The sequence below is a fragment of the Glycine max genome, chromosome 11 (assembly GCF_000004515.6).
Source record: "Glycine max cultivar Williams 82 chromosome 11, Glycine_max_v4.0, whole genome shotgun sequence".
NCBI classification, from domain to species: Eukaryota; Viridiplantae; Streptophyta; class Magnoliopsida; order Fabales; family Fabaceae; genus Glycine; species Glycine max.
Genome location: NC_038247.2, coordinates 32,928,304 through 32,942,669, shown reverse-complemented (window position 1 = coordinate 32,942,669; position 14,366 = coordinate 32,928,304). Strand labels below are relative to the sequence as shown.

At 35.5% G+C, this 14,366-nt stretch overlaps 1 protein-coding gene across 3 annotated transcripts; it reads right to left on the bottom strand.

Moving 5' to 3' along the window:
- Window positions 1-1,873: 1,873 nt before the first annotated feature.
- LOC100818387 (DEAD-like helicases superfamily protein) lies at window positions 1,874-13,245 on the bottom strand. 3 transcript variants are annotated; one of them, NM_001367082.1, is made up of 15 exons: window positions 12,776-13,109; window positions 11,820-11,912; window positions 11,544-11,708; window positions 11,319-11,414; window positions 10,869-10,943; window positions 9,843-10,004; window positions 9,274-9,354; window positions 8,747-8,845; window positions 4,594-4,689; window positions 3,948-4,079; window positions 3,375-3,449; window positions 3,065-3,154; window positions 2,903-2,977; window positions 2,314-2,546; window positions 1,874-2,166 (listed from the first exon to the last, which is right to left on the bottom strand). In NM_001367082.1, exons 1-14 carry the CDS (start codon window positions 13,055-13,057, stop codon window positions 2,370-2,372), a joined length of 1,698 nt encoding a protein of 565 aa, NP_001354011.1. In that variant the 5' UTR covers window positions 13,058-13,109; the 3' UTR covers window positions 1,874-2,166; window positions 2,314-2,369. The 3 variants fall into 3 exon arrangements, with proteins under 3 accessions (NP_001354011.1, XP_040862372.1, XP_040862371.1); XM_041006438.1 differs by lacking the exons at window positions 1,874-2,166; window positions 2,314-2,546; window positions 2,903-2,977 and having other exon boundaries at window positions 3,119-3,181; window positions 12,776-13,245; XM_041006437.1 differs by lacking the exons at window positions 1,874-2,166; window positions 2,314-2,546; window positions 2,903-2,977 and having other exon boundaries at window positions 3,140-3,217; window positions 12,776-13,245.
- Between the last annotated feature and the right edge of the window lie 1,121 nt (window positions 13,246-14,366).

Genomic DNA, 14,366 nt, shown 5'->3' with positions numbered 1-14,366 from the left:
TGGACAATTAATTTGCAGATATTTGTATCCTCCTCATCTTTATGTTGAATTGGAAGTTGGTTTTGTGTAGTATTAGGTTTCAATCATAATATATCATCATTATTATCATCATAGCTATTCACACTTTTTAATTAATATACGGTTAAATAGTCATTTTTTTCTTTAAATGTGAATTCGCTGATAAATGCGTCCTTAAAAGATGAAAATATAAAATTTAATTCCTGAAGGTGTAAAAAGTGCAACAAATATATCCGGTCGTTAACTTTCGTCCGTCACCGTTAACAAAGTAGTCTACGTGGTATAGAGGGACAAATGTATCACTGAAATGATTATCAACGTGACAATCTCTAATTGCTAACATAGGAACATATTTGTCGTATAATATTTTCTTGACTTTTCGTTTTCCCACTCTTTGGGAATATGGGAATATGAATGGGTAAATAACTACTTTTGCCCTCATAACGTGCAATTCGCTGACAAATGCTTTCTTGAAAATGTAAGAAGTGTGACACATATATCCAGTTGTTAACTTTCGTCTGTCACCGTTAATAAAATAACCAAGATTCGAAGAAGTGAAATATGAAATATATTTATCTTTTAGGGTAATTTAGAAAAATTTGTAATGATTAGTATACTGTTACAATGTTTTATTTTGATAAACTGGTACAATGTTTATTTTGAATAATTTCTATTGTGACAAAAAAATTATGGTTGATAATCAATATTATCGTTATTATTATGTTTGTTTTAAATTATATTTGCTAATATATTTTTTTAAGTGATTATTATAATGTTATGTTTGTAATGATAAAAAATGGCAAAAATTTATTCTAAAATTATATTTCCCTTAAATGAAACGAAATTTTGGGTCTAACAAATTAGTTCAATAGAAACATATTGATATTTATGTTTGATAAAAAATTATTGACATTTTCCTCCAATAAAAAATATTGACATTTTCGTCCAACAAAAAATTACAGACATTTACGTCCAAAAATAGTATCTTACTAATATTTTTGTCCAATTTAGTCAGCATGATTATATTGACAATCATTTCAATGATAAATTCATGACTATTTTATTAACGGTAATGGAAAATTAACTGCCGAATATATTTGTTGTACTTTTTACACTTTTGAATACTAAATTTTGTATTTTCATATTTGAGGGTGAATTACACATTCAGAAACAAAAATGATTATTTACCCTTAATATATAATAACTTTTTAGTTTTTAATATGATAGTGATACATTTTTTCGGTCAAAAAAAAAATCTTCAGTTTTTACAATTTTTTTTATCTCTATTTCTTTACTCATCTTAAAAGGCCACATTTTTCTTATCGCCAACTTCAATTTCTTTCAACGCAAGGAGGAAGATAAAGGGAAAACGATAACACGTGTCACTGCAAAGAAATGCTTCCTTTCTTGTAGACTAGAATTTATTATGCTAAATGCATAATATCAAATTCTTATGTAATTTTTTGTTTACACTTATTTGTACATGCACGAAATAAAATCCCACGACAATTAACTATTAGTCAGCCGTGATGTTCCATAGGGACCCAAATTCATGGAGATAGTGTTTGGTTCTTCATTACAAGTCATCTTATGCATATCTTCTTGAAGCAAAGCAAACTAGCATACACGTTTTTGAAGTGAAAATTAATAGAAAAGTATGTATTCATTATTCAATTCGATACCAAGCATGCTGAATCTTGTATGCGGTGAGAAAAAGGTACAATTTCCAAATGTGTTCTTAATTGAATAGCCATTTTGAACAAAGCGACATTCAAATTTCATTTGAGTAGCCAAGAATGAATTGATGATTGTACATAAACAATCACCTCCACAAAGAAACAAACAAAAAAGTAGGTGTGTGAAATGCAGCAAGCTGGATATATACATTTAATGATGATGAAATATTTGTGCGAACAGTGGTATATTCGGCGTAACACAAATTTAAAAAAAACTTGCACTTCTATGATTACATAAGATGCACTACCTGCATGACAACTCTACAAAGCACCTAGGCGTCTAGCAAGCTAGTTGGTTACAACGGTGTGAAACAATACGTAGACTTGGAAACTTAACAAGAAACTTCTCCATCTCCAGCGTCTTAAAAGCAACAAACCTATAAATGCACTCAATATCAATTATGCACCAGCACTACAAAACACAAAAACAATATGCATAAGTAAACCGTTGAATAGGGTTGAGAGAAAAAGAATTGTAGCAAGCGGTGCCATGATAACAAGTTTGACTAACCAGTCAGACCACTAAAAGAAGATGGAAACAACCCATTATATTACCAACCTTAAAAGGCTTTAGCAGTTGTCACCAATCAAATATGGGAAGAACCAAATACTTCGTTAATCATCCCAGGCACTATCTGCTGCTCCCTCTTTTTTAGTGTTTGTGGCAGTAATCATGAATTTATATTTATCTTCAATGTTCATTGAAGCAGCTCCCAATCCTAACTGTTTGGATAAAGCAATATTTGCCTCTTTTTGTGCAGCTGCTGCTTCTTTCTCCTTCCTTCTAGCAACCTAGAAGCCAAGGGCACAAAGTCAATTGTCACACAAAGTTAAATATAATATAATATACTGAAAATGAAAGTGGTCGGGAGAAATTGAGCATCTTGGACTGTTAGACACAAACCTCCAACACGTATGTATACTACTACTAATCACAGTCAAATATCAATGAAGTAGTACAACTAGAACAAGCCCAGCTCAAAAAAATTACTAACACCATAAGAGTCCTAAAACACTGGTTATCCGTTTAGTATATCTTTATATTATATGGATAAAAAAATTCATTTCTTGAATTTTTACACAGATTTTTAAGGGTATGCCAAATGGACCGTAAGGGTCTTGATATTCTGGCAGAATGAATACAGTACCTTTCCGGTTGCAAATGTCAGTGTGTTCCCAGATTCTGCATCAGCTATTGCTTTCCTTATATTTGCCACGAGGAACTAATGAGCAGAATCATATTAATGTTAAAATCAAGATCAAAAGTACAGTTCACTTTTTCTTTAAAATAAAGGAGGATAAGCAAGTACCATGTCGCGATCAGTGTAAAATGAAGTAGCTAAGCCAGTTGATCCCGCACGCCCTGTCCTTCCAATCCGGTGTACATAATCTTCCATGGTCTATAATTGAGGCAGCCATAACTGAAGCTTCAGGTATGCATTTGTCAAGGAAATTAAATTTGACTGAAAAATTCCAGGCAAATGAGATGCCATCATAGCAGTAGCAGAATGGCAATCCACTAACTCTGGAAAATCCCAGTACTTTTCCTGATAATCTTTTTTCAAGTGGATTACAGATAAAACTCAGTCATCAAGTAGTTTCTGCTTGGAGCATAAATACCTTTGGAAGATCTAGATTAATGACATGTGACACTCCTGTGACATCCAAGCCACGAGACGCGACATCAGTGGCAACCTGAATGGTATGGTATCAACGGTTTAATATGGTTAGTGGATAAAAAATGCCAAGCAATTTAAAGTAATTATGCAAAAATTGCTAAGAATCCAATATTTTAACTAGAATTCTGAAGAAAAAAGGAGTACGTATGGATATCAAAGGTCCATATATTAAGCATGCAGAAAATGCAATGCATGGTACTTTAATGACTTTAGTAAATTGAAGAGCAATTGAGATATTTTGGATAAAAAAAGCTACCATTTGAGCCTAAACATTTTATTCTTTTCTCCGTTTGATACAACAAGAAATTTCATTTAGCAAGGGAATAAAACAAGCTAACGATGTCTTCACTGGCTTTTTTCAACAATATTTTCATAACTACTAAATATCCATCCTGAACCATTAGTTGCAATGAATCATGACAAGATATTGTAAGAATAACAGATTTTGTACAGGAAGGAAAGCTAAAATAGGAAAAATTTACTGATAAAATTTGACCAATGTAGGAGAGATTACCAAAATGTTGGTGGAGCCACTCCGAAAATCATGCAAGGCAGCTTCTCTTTCACTCTGACTGCGACCACCATGAAGAGAAACTGCAGATAATCCTTGAGCTACCAATGCTTCAGCAACTTCATCACACCTTGTCTATATACACAGTAAAAAACCAATAATAAGAGACAACAAGAAATAAATTTTCAAACAATTTACTAGGATTATTTCTATTCAGACAAATAAAAATAACCAACTTCAACTTTCAACCTCTATCAAAACTACCCTGGCAAAAATATAGTTCCAGAAATGCATGTAAAAATTTGGTGCACTGAACAAATTAACAAATATCATTTCCCTATTATGAAGATTTGGAAACTAAATTCAGCGATCCTAACTTGAGCTTCATTTAATTCTGCAGTGCATTATTACAATAAAACAATATGCAAGAAAAGAGAACAAACAATTCAGCTAAGTTGCAATACAAAATGAGAAACTTAGAAAATGAAAATAGAGATACGTAAGTATGCCAAGCTTGAGAGATAATTCTGCACAGCTAACTAAACAAGAGCATTTAATTTTTTTTTACTTTTTGCATCCAAGCATATATGTGACGATACAAATGTAGATACAATATTGATACATAGCAGGGACACAAAACAAAGCATACCTTCCTCTCAACAAACACAATTGTTAATGGACATGGATGACCACATTTTTCGGCCTGTGATGCCTCCTCTACAAGCAAATCTAGAAGCCGATCAATCTACAAGAACACAAGATTTCAGAACAGAAGCCAAAAGAAAGAAAAACCTAAGAATCTAAAGATAAAATATTGAGGAAAACGATCATGCATATACAAGAAGGCAAAGGGTCAAAAATGCAAATAAACTAGATAATTTATTCACTTTCTCCACTATTTTCAATTCTCTTCACTCTTATCTCTATAATTTCTCTCACTCTCATCCCAGTTTCTCGTCACTTTACTTTTATGCAAATGTTTGCCCCATGCCATGCATTTAAGAACTTACATGCACTAGAATACAGCCCCCTTCAGAAACATGGGGAATGAAACCAAGAAACGTTAAAATCAATCCTTGAAAATTAATACTTGAAATGTTTGAGTATGAAAATATGCACACAAAAGGATCCTCAGCCTTAGTTTGCTGATATATATATATATATATATATATATATATATATATATATATATATGTGAGAATTACAAATAGTACAAAAAATAGTTCATGATGAAGGCTACAGCCTAGCCTATGGTGACAGATTACAGGACAGCTTCTACAACAAGCTAGAAATATAAAACATTATCAAACAACAACTTTAACACTCCCCTCAAGCTGGAGCATATAAATTGTGTGCTCCAAGCTTGGAACATATAAAGTGAATCCGAGGACCTCTCAAAGACTTGGTCAGGATGTCTGCAAATTGGTTGTTGGAGTTAATAAATTCAGTACTGATTTCTTTGGAATACAGCTTTTCCTGAACAAAATGGCAATCAATCTCTACATGCTTAGTTCTCATGAAATACAGGATTAGAAGCGATGTGAAGAGCTGCCTGATTATCAGAATACAACTTCATCTGTGGAACATCAAAAAATTTTAATTCTTGAAGTTGTTTAATCCACACGAATTCACAAGTAACAAGAGCCATAGCTCTATATTCTGCTTCTGCACTTGATCCAGCAACAACACTCTGTTTCTTGCTTTTCCAATAGACAATATTCCCAAAAAGGATACACAATATCCAGTGGTGGATCGCCTGTCTATGGGACAACCTGCCCAATCGGCATCACAATACCTACAAATTTGGGTATTCTCATTATCCTTATACAATAATCCATATCCTGGAGTCTTTTTGAGGTATCTAAGGATGCAAATCACAGTATTCCAGCGGTCAATGTGAGAATCCTGCATAAATTGACTGACAACTCCGGCTACAAATGATAGATCAGGCCTTGTAATTGTGAGATAAATGAGTTTCCTAACCAGCCTTCTATACCTCTCTGGATCTGGAAAAGGTCCACCTTGAACTAACATTAACTTCTGATTTGGATCCATATGACTATTAATAGGCCTACAATTAGTCATACCTGTCTCTTCCAAAATGTCTAGAGCATATTTTCTTTGGGAAATGACAACGCCATACTTTGATTGAGCCACTTCAATACCAAGGAAGTACTTTAGGAAGCCAAGGTCTTTGGTCTAAAAATAGTTGGGAAATTTTGGCAGCATCGTTCCCTGTAATACCGATGTCATCAACATAGACAATTAGGTAAACACACTTCCCTGGAGAAGTATGACAATAAAAAATTGAGTGATCTGCTTCACTTCACTTCATTCCAAAATTCTGAACAATATGACTAAATTTCCCAAACCAAGCACGTGGTGACTGTTTGAGCCCATAGAGAGATCGACACAATTTACACACCAAACCAGACTCCCCCTGAGTAACAAAACCAGGAGGTAGCTCCATATAGATTTCCTCTAAATCACCATGAATAAAGACATTTTTTATGTCTAATTGATAAAGAGGCCAATAGGCAAATAGCTGCCATAGCAAGGAAGAGCCGAACAGTTGATATCTTGGCCACAAGAGAGAAGGTGTCACAATAATCAAGGCCATAAATCTGAGTGTAGCCTTTGGCAACCAACCAAGCCTTAAGTCGATCAACCTCACCATTAGGCCCGACTTTAACAGCATAAACCCATATGCAGTCAATTGTCTTCTTCCTAGGGGGAACAGGAACTAAATCCCATGTGCCACTGTTCTCAAGAGCCTGCATTTCAACAATCATGGCTTGTCGCCAACTAGGATGATCAAGTGCCTCTTGAACATTTTTAGGAATAGTAATAGAAGACAAGGAAGAGACGAAGGAGAAATATATAGGAGATATGCAATGATAACTCAAAATTGTAAATAGGGTGAGAATTTCTAGTAGATTGAATACCTTTGGGCCAATCAGAACTTGGTTCACTAGGATGTGATGTGGAGGAAGGATCCATCGTATGGGAAGCTGATGGCAAAGGGCATGAATCAGGAGAACTTGCAGGCATTGAATGAATGGTAGAGAAAACTGAGTTACATTTTTTTTCAGTTTGTCTAGCGAAAGAGGATCTAACATGTTTATCCAATTGGCACGACTCACATTCTAACTTCTGAAGTTGCTTGAGACTAGGAACCATGATCTTTAATTTTGCCAAACTAGGGTGGCCTAAACGGTCATGCAAAAGTTTTGGAGAAGATGTTGCAAAACAGGACACAGATGAGTTGGCTTCGAGATAATAAAGGTCTCGTGATTCATGTCCAACGCCAATCAGACAGCATGTACCACATTCCTATATGACAAAGGAATCAACATCAAACGTTACTGGACAATTTAAGGAGCGAGTCAATTGGCTCAGAGAAATTAAGTTATAAGGACAATTTGGAATGTACAAAATAGAATTTAATTTTAAGGAAAAAGAAAAGGGAACTTGACCATTCCTTGAGAGGCAACTTTGGACCCATATGCTAAAAGTAACAAGATGAGGAAATTTAGGTGGAAAGATAGAGGAGAACAAAGATTTATTACTAGAAATATGATCAGAGGCACTTGAGTCAATTATCCATGGATTTTGACCTTCCACATATTGAGAAATACAAGCTATTGAGACACTTGGCCATGAAGAAGCCTGGGCTTGACTGATGGATTTCAGCCTCAAATAGTCTTGATACTTCTCATCAGAAAATTTGGATTCCGATTTTTCAGATTTGGAGACATGTGCTACGTTGTTAGGATAACCGTGCAAGACATAGCACTTTTCTTGAGTATGACCAAGCTTTTTGCAATATGTACATTGAGGACGTCCACCTCTACTACTACGTCCTCCTCTATTGCCACGACTTCCTCTTCCACGAGATGCTACCATGGCTGATGTTTCAACAGGTGCTACTGAAGTTTCAGTGGCTACAACTGAGTTTTCACCTCTCACCAAAGTAGGAACACAAAGAAGCCTAGTTACTAGGCTGTCCATTGAAGGAACTTGCTCACCCGCCAGAATTTGGTCAAGCACATGATCAAAATCTGAGTGTAGAGTCCGCAAAATCACCACCATGAACAGCTTATCGAGTCTTCTTTTCATTTCATCCACAGAGTCATGTATTAGGAACTTCTTTAATTCTTCAACAGCAGCTTTGGCTATGTGTGAGGTCATACCATGGTTAGTCTATTTGAGAGAAAATGCACGGTTTGTAGAATCAAATAAACTCTGGATGTCATTAGCAAAACTATCTTGAGCATTTTTCCAGAAGGAACAACAAGTCTTGAAGGATCTGAGTATTTCCAACACATAGCGCAGAACTGGATGTTCCAACCCAGATTTGAGTATCATCGGAGATAGGTGCGGCAGCGGACGATGGCGCTGGTGATGGTGGCCGGCAATAGATAGAGACAAAGTGCAGAACGGGATCGTCCCGTTCTGATACCAACTTGAAATGTTTAAGTATGAATATATGCACACAAAAGGATCCTCAACCTTAGTTTGTCGAGAGATGTATGTGTGTGCGTGTGTGTGTGTGAGAGAGAGAGAGAGAGAGAATTAACAAATAGTACAAAAAATAGTTCATGATGAAGGCTAAAGCCTAGCCTATGGTGATAGATTACAGGACAGCTTCTACAACAAGCTAGAAATATAAAACATTATCAAACAACAACTTTAACATTAATGATAGCCAATATTCTAGGAAACATGAAACTAAATTTATAACTTTTAGTCCAGCTCTTAACAAAAGTATATTTCTCCTTTTGTTAGCTAAGAAAATGTACCTTCTCATTTTCAGAAATTTTCACAAGAGTTTGTGAAACATTAGTTGTTGGGCTACTCACTTTCCCCACCTTCACTTGCACTGGGTTAGCTAAGTACTCCTGAAATTTAACAAATGATTGGTGAACTTCAAAAAATTCCCTTCAACAACTGAACTTACACAGAAATATATTGATGAAAAATAATGTTCTTCAAAAGGATGTGTTTTGGGGCTAGCTTTAATTGTAAAGAAGAAAATCATGAACCAAAAAAGATAAAATACAGAAGCATAAAAAGAAAAATGATATTTCAATTACCATACATCTAGAAAATTCAATGTGCTACTCTGTTATGATCAAGCAGCAAAGCTGCTTAAAAAAATAATTTTGTGAAAAGCAAATAATGAATGATAAAATTTATTTGTCTAAACATCAGCACACAATAAGTCATTTCAAAATATCAGAATATCACCCATTCATTATTTTAATTTTGTTCAAAGGTGAAAATAACAAGGTTGAAAAAATTCTGTCAAGAATGAAGGAAACCAGACTTTTGATAATTCTTCAATCTCCACAGGCATAGTCGCACTAAACAGCAGTGTTTGATGCTTCTCTGGAAGATTTCTCATTACCTGAGGATATAGCATAAAAAGTTATTTATTGCTGATAACCCATTCAAATGAGATCATATAGCAATAATAAGGTACACAAATCTCAAGCATGGCCATAACAGTTAGCTCAGGAAAATCCAACCCAAGGTACAGACAAAATAGAGATGCTAGAAGCTTAAATTGTGGAATGAAAAAAAAGTTTGTATCCAGACAAGAGGCATCATTTTCATACCTAATTTTGCTGGGGAAATTGTAACCTCATTTGCTTTCTTATCAAAGGGACTTATGTTAAATTCTTAATGAAGTTTGGTCACAGTAACTCTTGTTTTAGCGTCATGCCAACAGTTGAAATAGACAGGAAAAGAGTAATGAGGAAACAACTGAATTTGGAAGTATTTTAAAGGAAAGCAATGAAGAAGTCACACTAGTTATCTTACATCAGGAATGAAACTGTTATGAAAACATAAGAAATACCTCAAATATAGGAGAAAAACTCACAAAATACTAACCTCTCTTATCTGTGGTTCAAAACCCATATCAAGCATTCTATCTGCCTCATCTAGAACAACAAAAGAAATTCTGGAGAGGGAAGTGTTGCCTTGTTGTAAATGATCAATGAATCTTCCAGGGGTGGCAACTGCTATTTCAACTCCAGCTCTTAGTTCAGACCTCTGTCATAGGGACCAGAAGGAGAACACACAAAATCATGTTACCTTCAACTGGAGCTGATATAAACTTAAAATAAAAATTGTTCCAGACTCCTTGTGTCTAAAATTTTTGCATTGTTGAACCACTGATACATGCATTTGCTCCAATCCAAGTATCAATATTGAATACATATCCACATCGATACTCTCTTGGATACTTCACTTTTGAAGCATCAAGTGTTAGGCATTACCATCTATGTCAAACCTTTATTTTAAATTTTAAAATGGGTAACATTATTATTTTTTTTAATTTGTATTTTTCTGCCAGTGGGTGCAAGACATAAAAGCATAGTCTCCTGATGAATTAGACATGGAAGCTATCCTCTTTAGGAGGAAATGAGATTGACACTATTCCTGTTTTTAGGCAATAGTAAGTGATTTATGATGACAGTGATTAATAATGTATATTTTGCTTTCAGCAATGTCCAAAAAGTATGTTTTTAGGTTGCATTTGCAGAATTATAATAGAATATTTATTGTATTTTATAAAATTTTATATAAACTATATAGGTATCCTACATTATCCAATATATTTTAAGAATAGGTGTATCAGCAAATTGGATACACATCATATATGTGTGCAACATATAAATAACACAAATATCAGCATATAAGGAAATTAACTGTGTGAAACTGAAAACACAGCTTTAACTCATGTCCAAGGCAAAAGCTTTCACAAAACTTGTATGATGCTCTCTGGTCATACTTAACAGAATTTTGCAATGGCAACAAGACAAGTAATAGCCATCACCATTTGTTGTTAACCAAATTTTCACAAAACCAGGCAAAAATAACTAAGAGATAAAGATTATGACAACATTTAATTACCTGCTTTTCAATGTTGGTTCCGCCCACAACTATGGCAGTTTTTAATGACTCAAGAGATCTGCTAAAAGCTTTAACCTACCAAAAATCAAAACACCATAAAGATGCTTAAAAAAATGAAAACAAAAGGGGATATTCGTAAAAAGGGAAAAATAGCAAGAATGAAATTACTTGGTGTAGATCCTAGTTTCAGGCATAATAAGAGAAGATGCCCGGTACAAAATGAAACAGCATGTAGTTCATAGTAAGATAGCAAGAATCTTGTACCAACAATTTTTTTTATAAAGATCCAAATTTCAAAAGGTAATAAACATAGAAAATAGACAAGCTGTGAACCAAGGTATATGAAAAGCATTAGGATATAGTTCTATAATTATTACTAGAATTGGAGAAATAAACAATAAATGCTTCCCTAGATAACCCACAATTAATTCACAAAAAATTACATGTCACCTCTTTTTCTATTTGTTGAGCAAGTTCTCTCGTAGGAGCCAAAACTAATGCCAGGGGACCATCATTGCGCCGAATGGGATGTTGGGCCAAGCAATGCTAGAAATAGGAAGGGAAAAAAAATTAAATCACAAAAAAAATGATGATCATTTACAATTGGATTGTTATTCACCACACAGTATCTAAGGATGAGTTCAGTCAAACATGTCACGTCCAATGAGTTCAGACCTGTATCATAGGAATTGTGAAAGCTGCAGTCTTTCCACTACCGGTTTCAGCACAACCCAATAGATCCCTTCCACTGAGAGCAATTGGCATGGCCTGTGCCTGGATCGAAGTTGGCCTGGTGTATTCATGGTAAGCAATGTCCTTCATGATACTCGGATGCAAACACTGAGCAAAGAAGGTCACAATTGTACACACATTTGCAATTAAATCAATAAAATCTAAATAGTTACCTTGAAGAAATATAAATATGATTAAAATATTAATAAAATTAAATACCATATCAGTAAACGATTCTATTGGAGCAGGTGCAGGAGGAGAGTCAGATGCGACAGCAACATCAAGATTAAGCCTGGACCGGACCTCTTCAATCTGCACATGCCAAGCACTAGAACTCAGCAATCAATATTTTCTCATGTAGTTACAAAACAGGAAGGACACCAAAATATCAGTGTAGCATCAAAACGTAAAGATAAAAAAAGAAAAAACAAACAAACAAACTAGCTAGCTGATGAACTTCTAAAAACAGGACAATAAATAACAACTCTGTTAAATGTTTCCTAAAAGAGTACAAACTGAAACGTTTGAATCAAGACACGTGAATGAGGTAGAGATTACTGGCACCAAGTAAAAAAGAAAATGACAAGCAAGGGAAAAAAATCATCAGCACTCAGTGCATTGAAGAAAAATCTATAACAGCCATCGATCAAGCACAAAGTTGAATCCAACTTCAACACAATTTAATAAAATTGGAAACTTTTTTACGGCCCCTTCTTTGGCCAAAAGTCACCTCTATAGCCTACAACCGAAGCGGTTCACTCCACCACAATACACCACTGTCCTGAAATTTTAAATCCAAACAAAACATTCAACTTAACTGGAGTTAACAAGAGGGAAAAAAAAACTCTGATTGACATGCAAGCAAAGCATTACATTTTACATTTTTTTATAAGCCTCATTCCAATTAAACCAAACTTTCATAATCAACTTCGCGAGCTGAATACAGAATCCCGCAAGCATAAGCCACTTCAATTGAAACACAAATGTCCTCCACCGAGATTCAACAAAAAAAAAAAAAAACCTAACCACGTCAATTGAGGAAAAAAAAAGACATTTTTCTAAAAATTCTCGATATCAATACATTCATTCACGTCAAAGGTCGTGAAAGAGAGAAAGAAGCACGTGAGATACAAAATTGAACAGAAGAGAGGGGAAAACGATGATTGGATTGGAACCTGTTCCGGAGTCATGCGGGAAACGCGTTCGGAGGGTTGCCATTGGGGGAAGATGGTGTCGGGGTTGGCGAGAATCCGCGGCGAGGGAGGCGCGGCGGAGCTCCGGCGAGAGGCATTGTTGTGGAAGGAGGAGAGAGATGGAGAGCAATTGGTGGTGGTGTTGGAGGCGAATGCGAGCTTGTGGTGGTGGTGGTGGTGGTTGTCTAGGGTTACGGAGGGGGTTCTGGCGGTGGCGACGGTGGTGGAACTCGGGTTTCTGAGGTGCGGAGGCACATACGACATCGTTTTGGCGTTAGCTTCTTCGAAAAGAGGGTTAATAGAGAAAAGAGTGAGTGAGGTGAAATGGTGAAGTTGATGATATGATAATGATAACGAAACAACGATGATGAGTGTCCAAGAATTAGTGAAAGCCTCACACGTAGCTCTTAAACATGCTATGGGCTTCCAAGTAACAAAGCTAGGTAGCGTTGTTCATATCCAATTAGAAATAGAAATAGGCTATATAAACTTCGGTAAATTGTCCTAAAGGGTACTTTTGCAAACTTATTCTCTAAATAAGGCTGTTTTCAAACTAATGTCACAACGATGTTGTTTTCTACGTAAATGACATGCAAAAATCATGCAAACCGCCAGCCCCATTGGCGCGTTTGTTGTGGTTGTGACACGTGGCATGTCGTCACTGTCACTGGCGACACAGTCAGTGGTTGTCGCCACTTCCATTGGCGAGTGGAGAGAACCCGCTGGTTTGACTGGCGTCTTAAAGGCAGCAGCCTAGGTGCACAGGCGCGCAAGGGTAGGGGTGCAGGTGCAGGGAGCTACAGGAGTTGCAGCCTTTGATAGAGAAGTCGTTATTGCTGCTGGCGACTTGGGCTTCAAGGATATCACCATCCCTGTTGGCGACTTGGGCTTCAAGGATATCACCATCCCTGCTGGCGACTTGGGCTTGGTGGATTATAAAATCCCCTTAAACGAGAGTGAAAGTGAGCTTTGGCGGAGAAAACCTTGTGGCGAGAACGAGATCTTCATATCTTTTTCCTTCGTGTTCTTCCATTTTGTCAAAACCTTAGTAAGTTATTTATTTAATATTTTGTGTGTTTTATTTATTTAGATGTTTGTGTTCTGATAATTAAATTAGTTGTTTTAGATATTATAAAGTTTATATATAATGGAATAGTTTTAGGTACTGTAACTTATTAATTTTGTATAGTTTAGTTTTAGTTCTTAATTTTATATGGTAGATTAGGTTTAGTTTAACTTTTATATATTACGTTAGTTTTAATTATTGTAAGTTATTAGTTTCATATAGGCAAAATTGCACTTTTGGTCCCCTACTTTATCTCCAATTTTGGATTTGGTCCTCCTATAATTTAATTCACAAATTTGATCCCCCAGTTTTATAAATCCCTGCAAAATTGGTCCTGAAAGCCCGATTTGGACGTTGACCGTTAATCTCAGACGTTGACTGCCACATGTCAATGCCACGTGTTAACGTATGAGTGATTTCCTATAAAGACTTCATTTTTTGTAAGTAAAATTGCACTTTTGGTCTCTCAGTTTTACTCCAATTTCGATTTTTATCCCCTTATAATTT